At 39.6% G+C, this 6,661-nt stretch overlaps 1 protein-coding gene across 14 annotated transcripts in view; it reads right to left on the bottom strand.

The window, feature by feature from the left end:
• The window catches only part of ABLIM1 (actin binding LIM protein 1), a 119,043-nt gene that overhangs the window by 8,404 nt on the left and 103,978 nt on the right, over nucleotides 1–6,661 (bottom strand). For 13 of the 14 annotated variants that reach the window (XM_009325928.1, XM_009325921.1, XM_009325922.1 and 10 more), the window contains 5 exons: nucleotides 5,863–5,924; nucleotides 5,493–5,553; nucleotides 4,485–4,492; nucleotides 3,140–3,214; nucleotides 36–116 (listed from right to left, as the gene is read on the bottom strand). In XM_009325928.1, coding sequence (XP_009324203.1) covers nucleotides 36–116; nucleotides 3,140–3,214; nucleotides 4,485–4,492; nucleotides 5,493–5,553; nucleotides 5,863–5,924 — 287 coding nt within the window. Of the gene's footprint in view, nucleotides 1–35; nucleotides 117–1,519; nucleotides 3,215–4,484; nucleotides 4,493–5,492; nucleotides 5,554–5,862; nucleotides 5,925–6,661 lie in introns of those variants that run through there. The other variant, XM_009325932.1, reaches the window with a different exon arrangement.

Raw genomic sequence — 6,661 nt, 5'->3', positions numbered from 1 at the left:
GCAGGAAAGAGCATTTAGGAACTTGCTTCTCTTACCTCAAGCCTGGTTCTGTCTACATCTTTTAGTATTTTATTTCGCCCTCTGTTGGTCACCATGAGCATTTCATATGGAAAAATCTGTTAACAATGTATAAAAGGGGGAGAGAGAGATGTATTTATATTCTAAAGCAAAAAGAACACAATGTGTCTCATTTTCATAACCACACAAACATTTGGTTTCTTTTCCAAAGGAAATCACAGCACTTTTGTCCCCCAAAGTTGCACGAAAGACAAGCCAATCTGGACATAACGAGAACTTGTTTAGTATCAAACTGCCTCATATTGTAGAGCCACTGTGTACTTGCCCACCTCCCTGATTTTTATGGTGCATATAATATAGCTGACTTTGGTCAGACAGTCCTCTCTAGTCAATATACCTTCTCATTCAGCAATGTATAAACTTAAGAGTTTATTAAGGTAAATATATTTGGCACTCATTGGTCTAACTGATGGTTGCCAAAGTGTGGACAGCTCTAAGGAAACAGACACCTAGTGGACTTTTAAAAATGAACCACGTGGAAATGTATCAGAAAAAGCAGCAACTCTGAATAAGCAAGATATTGATTAGTGGGGGCCACTGTATTCATCAAAATTCATCACATGATTTTCTTTGCCTTTTTGGATAGCTAAAGAATTCAAACAACTGCCCACTGTGCTTGCTGGTTGTGCAATACGTACATGGATTAAAGGAGATACTTTTGTAGACACTCTTGTCTTACACAGTCATCTACTTCAGAAGAGTATGTGTCCAGCACATGTCCCATTAACATTTCCCTTGCTTTCCCTTTACATTGCAAAGAATGTCCAGGACTTATACAAATCAGTTATTCGCCAATAACCAATTCCTAAATGCATAAATGATTTTACTTTTGTTTTACAGGTTCTTTGTTTGAAGTAAAATGTTTACTGTCAGTGGGTCTCAAATCAGTTTAATCCAACAGCAACAATGCTGCTTAGAAAGGATTTCAGAAAACCACGTGCCTTAAAATCAGCTTCTGGAATCATCCCTGGAAAATAAAACTCTGGTTTAGGATTTTCTTCCTTGGGCAGACACTTCCATGAATGCCTGGAATGACCTAGGAGAGCTCATGTTCCATCTGATAGAGCCTCCCTATAGCCCTTCTCATTGTATGTCTCTGCAGAGTAGGATAACAGCATTCCCAGCGAGGTCCTCATCCAACCCCTACTGAAGTCAATTAAGTTCTTCTGCAGACTTCAGTGGGGATTGGCTCAGCCTTTATTGTTATTTATGGGTCTTGTTTTACTTGCCCACTGGGAACAAGAGTTAGACCACCAAAACTCTCCTGGGGAGACAGCTGAGCTATTATCAAATGCTATTAATTCAATTATTTTAACATCAGAAGAAATTCAACCTAATCAAATTCTGTGCAGAACTAGGCAATTAAATTCATTCCATTGTCAACAATTATCCCAATGAACTTTTCAGAAATATAATAAATAAGATTCAGGCATCAATGAACACACCACTGAGTTTATTGTAAGTAATAATAATTTAAATAACGTGTGCTTACATACCAATTGTAAGATATGATTCCTAGGAGATTCTGACATTGTCACAATAGTACAATTAAGTCTATACTTTGAATTACATTGTTTATGTTTGATACTGGAAACAGCTACCATATACAGCATTATAGGAAACTAGAACGTAACTTTTCATATTTAAACAGGCAGAGTTTAAGTCAAGGTCTACGGTCATAAGTACATTTTATATTTAGATATTCACAACAAGGCATGTCTCAATCTGGGGTGGCAGGATGCACAAATTCTGTCCTTTCTGGAGAACCATATGGTAAGATTTGGTCATTCTTAAGTTTACTCATTTTCACTTTTCATGTGTTTCATGCTGACTTTGAGTTGGCTTCTTTTACTTTATCAGGTTTAAGTTAGTGTTGGACCATTGACATGAATAAAAATACTGCCAATTCACACAAGCTGAGGGTCTGGCATCACCTTTATAAACATCAACAGAAAGTGACCTATTAACTCATGAAAATTCCCATAAATTTTATCACTAATAATACTGACAGAATTTGTCACCCAAAATAACATTCCAAATCACTGAGTGCATCAACAGCAGTGGTGGCTGTAAGAATTTCTGTTGCACTGAAAGAGAAATTGTTTGGACTAAAAAGTAGTATCTCAGGAGCTGAGGATGTTTCCAAGGTCTTATTTATATAATATATAAAAACACTTGTTAATATACATTGCACTGGGGTCTCAGCTTATAAAGCTAGGGTTATTGCCTTGTACAGTTTGTCTGGAGGTGACTTGGAAGCACAAGTAGTAATCTGGTTTGCAAAACCAGCTCCTTACTTAACTGCAGAAATGCTGATCCTTGTAACTTCAGCAAAATCATTATTTCTCTGAAGGTTCACCAGCAACAGAGAAAGTTATAAGATCTAAAACACAGTGCTGGTTGAATCCCCTCTATGTTCATTTTTGACTCAGACATCTCTAGACATAGCTGTAAAAGTGTTTTAATTTATATCTTAAATTATATTCAGCTGACATTGCCTCTTTTTCCAATAAATATCCCGAAGAATTTCTTATATAGGGAATTCAACATTATTGAAAGGTGTCAGGCTAACAGTGCTGAGAGCTAAAGAACAGATCCAGACAGACATGTAGGTATCTAACCTCCAATTTGAAACAAAGATCCGTGTATTTCATTAATTTTTAAATTAAGACAGCCTCAACAGTGTGTTGTGAGCCACAATATTCTGCGTCACTTTTCCAGCCTGACAGATCTGAGACTTTCCCATAGGGTTTGGTCTGCTGTTTTGGCTAGTGGAAGCTTGACAGAGAACTAGCTATTTAGCATCTTCAGTATCTTTGTTCTGTTTCTGGAAAAGCCTCCTTAACCCAAGAAGCACACCTGGGCTGCCCTCAGCCTGCCTGAGTACTAACACCTGTAACAGGCAAAGTCCAGAACAAAGGGAGAGATTTGGCACATAAGGAGCAGGGACTGAGGTGAGGTAAAGAAAAACAAGGGAACTAAGACATTTCCCTTATTTTATCTGCGTTTCACAGTCAAATCTTCACTGTCTTGAAGGAAAGTGAATAACATCTGCACTTGCCTTTGGCTCCAACATGTTAGGCATAGATACTCCTCTGTCCATTCTCATTCCAGGGACATGACCATCCGGAAGGGACTGCATCAGATACAGGTATACATCAGACACATAGGTTACACACACAGAGGGTAAAGGCACTCAAGTAGTGGTGAAAACAAAGGTGAATTTGCCCTGAGACTTCCTTCAAGTCTTAATATTTAGTCTTATCATATAGATCATTGCCATGGCTACTGTTTACCACTTCTCTGAGGCATGCAGAGGGATCCTTCGACCCTCTCTGCCACCACAGCCTTCTGTCACTGCTAAGGCTGGCAATAGCTCCCCACTGAGCCTACCAACACCATTTCCCAGGTGGATCCAGGGACCCCAAGAGAGTGGTGGGCCCTTTCCCACCCCAGTGACTAAGTAGGGTTCTTCTCTGGACAAATACGCAGAAGCATTAATTCAGATCCCACCCAACAGCATACAAAGCACTCTTACACCTCTGGGCTGTCCTTCCTGTCATTTACTGTATCAGCTGCGGGTTTTTTTTTGTCTCTACAATGGGAAATTTTTATTACGAACACAAACAGGGATAGGGTAAAAAGGTGTTGTTTTGACACAGGTACTGTTCCTAACGAAATAACATTTTGAGCACAATACATGGCCAACTCCTCTCTCCTCCCGTAATCTTATCCTCTTTCCAATCATCATGACTTTGATACAACATTAATAAAAATATCCAAGTAATTAAACCCTTTCTTAAATTGCCATTTCATATTGTGATTGTGCTGAGGAGCCAACCAGACTCAAACCATTCTGGAAAAAACCTTGCAGACAGGATTCAGAGTAAAAGGGTTTATATTTGCAAGCACACCTCTTACTGGCTCATCTGTGACGGCAGTAGTGTAGAAAACTATTGATGAACCATCTTGTCTGGAGAGCAAATTCCAGGGTAAAAACGAGGAGTTCAAGGCTCCTAGTATGGGAGAAAATTGCCTCCAGAAGAGACTTTCTGTATGTCTCTGGGATCAGTACTAGGGAGGCTGGAAATAAACCCACCATTAGCTGTCCAGGGAGGACTATTACAGATAACTCTTATATCAACTGACAGTGGATTTTACAGAGCAAGTCACAGAACTGGTGTGAGCTGTCTCAACCCAGCTCTGGGGAGGTAACAAGGAGGAATCTGAGGCTGTGCCTGTTTTTTGTTGATAAGAGTCTACATTGGTGATTATGCTTAAGCATGCAGAAAAATCAAAGCTATTGTCTTAAGAAACCCTTCCCTGTAGCAGAACTTCAAACTTCAACAAGAAAGTAGATGCTTTTAGTTCTGTTGTCAGTTGATTGATGAAAACCCGTACTCTACCTGGAAATCTGTGAAAAGCAAGAGAGAAATCTCATCAGCCTTAGAGTGTGGAAGAACAGGAATCAGTCACAATCTACCGGATAATCCTTGTGTCTTCTGGTCTACCTGATCTTTTCAAAATCCCATCTGATTCTCTAAGGCCAGCAACCTTCCTACTTTTGGACTTAGTTTGTAAAGAGTCAAACACTCCAAACACTGCAGCCCTCTTCATTTTGAGCAGGCTTCTCATTCAGGAAAATCAAGTCACTTTGGAAATATTAAGAGACACAAAACCACGATCAAGTGAATAAATAGCCAACTAAAATTCAAATGTGTAGAGCAGGATTCACCTCACCTAACCTCTGCCATCAGGTAGCTGTCTAGATTCCTCCATAGTCTATAGAGACACAAGCACCACAGAAGACGCCTGATTGTAGGGTATCTAAGGTAGTCGGGATCAATCTCACTTTGGAGATAACTCCCCTCTCTCTCTCTCTCAGCTCAAACCATTGCAAAACATTAACTCTCAAAGTTTCATAACTTTCATAAATATTGTCAATTGTTATTAGGCAGTGACTGATACCACATCTAGCTCAAAGTCATAATGAAAATCATGAACAGCTACAGGGATTAGAAGGCATTATCCTCCTTTCTTCACTGTGGCACATTCTTTCAGACTGTGCAGTGGATGGTAATTTTCAGAGAAACAAAACACCGTTAACAGAACTCAGTACATATTCCTGATAATATACACATTACCTGCTTTCCATTTGCACCAATGCTAAAGCAGTCCCTTGGCATAAACAAGGATCAGCTCCACATAGCAGATTTAGCAAAATAAACCCAAACTTTTTAATAGGTATTTGCAGAGTTTGAGTTAATTGTTGAGTTTACCAGAGGAAGTTAAAATGTACTGAGCAAATACAAAGTTAACCACATCTACAACCTTAAAATAAAACAGCAGAAGTGATCAAACATCATAACATGTTCAGCAATGAAGTGGCATGTAAAAAGGCTCCTCAGCCTTACCTCTAACACCACCACTCACATCCCCATAACTGTTGTACTGACCAAAATCTGTAGACACCGGCTGTAACAGGAAAAGAGGGACATGCACATAAATTCACAGTTCATGACTTCACAAGCAGGTTGGTATATGGGAAGTAACAAATTGCTTTAAGCCTTTCCCCCCCCCCCTCAATTTTCACAATGTTTCTAGCATTGCTTTCTTGCCTTTTTAAGCATGTAGTTTGTGGGAAGGGAAATTAGGTTTTGTCTGACTTCAGGTGGTCTTAGAAGAAAGCTTGATCAAACTGAAAATCCAATACAGTTAATACGGAAATAAATACCATGGATACTTAAAGCCACCTTTCACTTCTCAAAATGGCCATCTCCTTACCCTGTGAAGTCCATTTTTTCCGTAGCCAGGGAGAGAAGAGGTTTTGGAGGCTGAAGCATGTGCTGTTGAATGAGGAAGGGAAAAATCTTTTACTGGAAAAATCCCGTGGAAACTCAAAAACAAGAACACTTGAGGAATCAACCAGCATAAAAAACACAGTTAAAAGAGCTAGGCATATACATAACCAACTGAGACATGCTGACTTTAAGAAACTAACATCTCAGCCCCAGACTCATCACAACCTTCCATACATTCTGTAAGTTACACGCAGCTTTATCATGCCATGGTAGCAGGTCATCAAGAAGGGACGCTGTGATTTTTCCAGGCTCAAAATCAAAGCGGTCTCCACTGAGTTGAAAGTAATGTTCAAGGATTAGACAACAGAGCAAAACAACTTTTTAGTCCTTAGCTAAAGTATTGCTGTGCACCTTATGATGGGTCCAAGATAAAGGACAAGGAGAATCCAAGATCAGCAGTGTTTGACTGGATAGGTTCCCTGTTAGGTCTCCCATGCAGGTCCATTCAATTCCACTCTCCTAAGTGGCACACATGGTTTATGTATCATCATACCCTCTGAACCTTTCATGAACCTTTCTATCCTTCCTACTGCAATTATTATTGCAGTCATGCTCCCAGCTTCTGCTGCTGCATAAGCCAAGATACATATGACTAGCACACTCCATTCTCTCTGTGTTCACATGCTTCAGTTTGCCATTTTTTGCTATGAAGGAGAAAAGGCTATTAGTTTTGGTCCTGTAACGCTGTAATTGACAGATGTTTTGGTACTGACTTCAGCAGG

Source organism: Pygoscelis adeliae, unplaced genomic scaffold (genome assembly GCF_000699105.1).
Source record: "Pygoscelis adeliae isolate BGI_AS28 unplaced genomic scaffold, ASM69910v1 Scaffold4, whole genome shotgun sequence".
Taxonomy (NCBI): domain Eukaryota; kingdom Metazoa; phylum Chordata; class Aves; order Sphenisciformes; family Spheniscidae; genus Pygoscelis; species Pygoscelis adeliae.
This window is presented reverse-complemented; position numbering and strand designations above follow the sequence as displayed.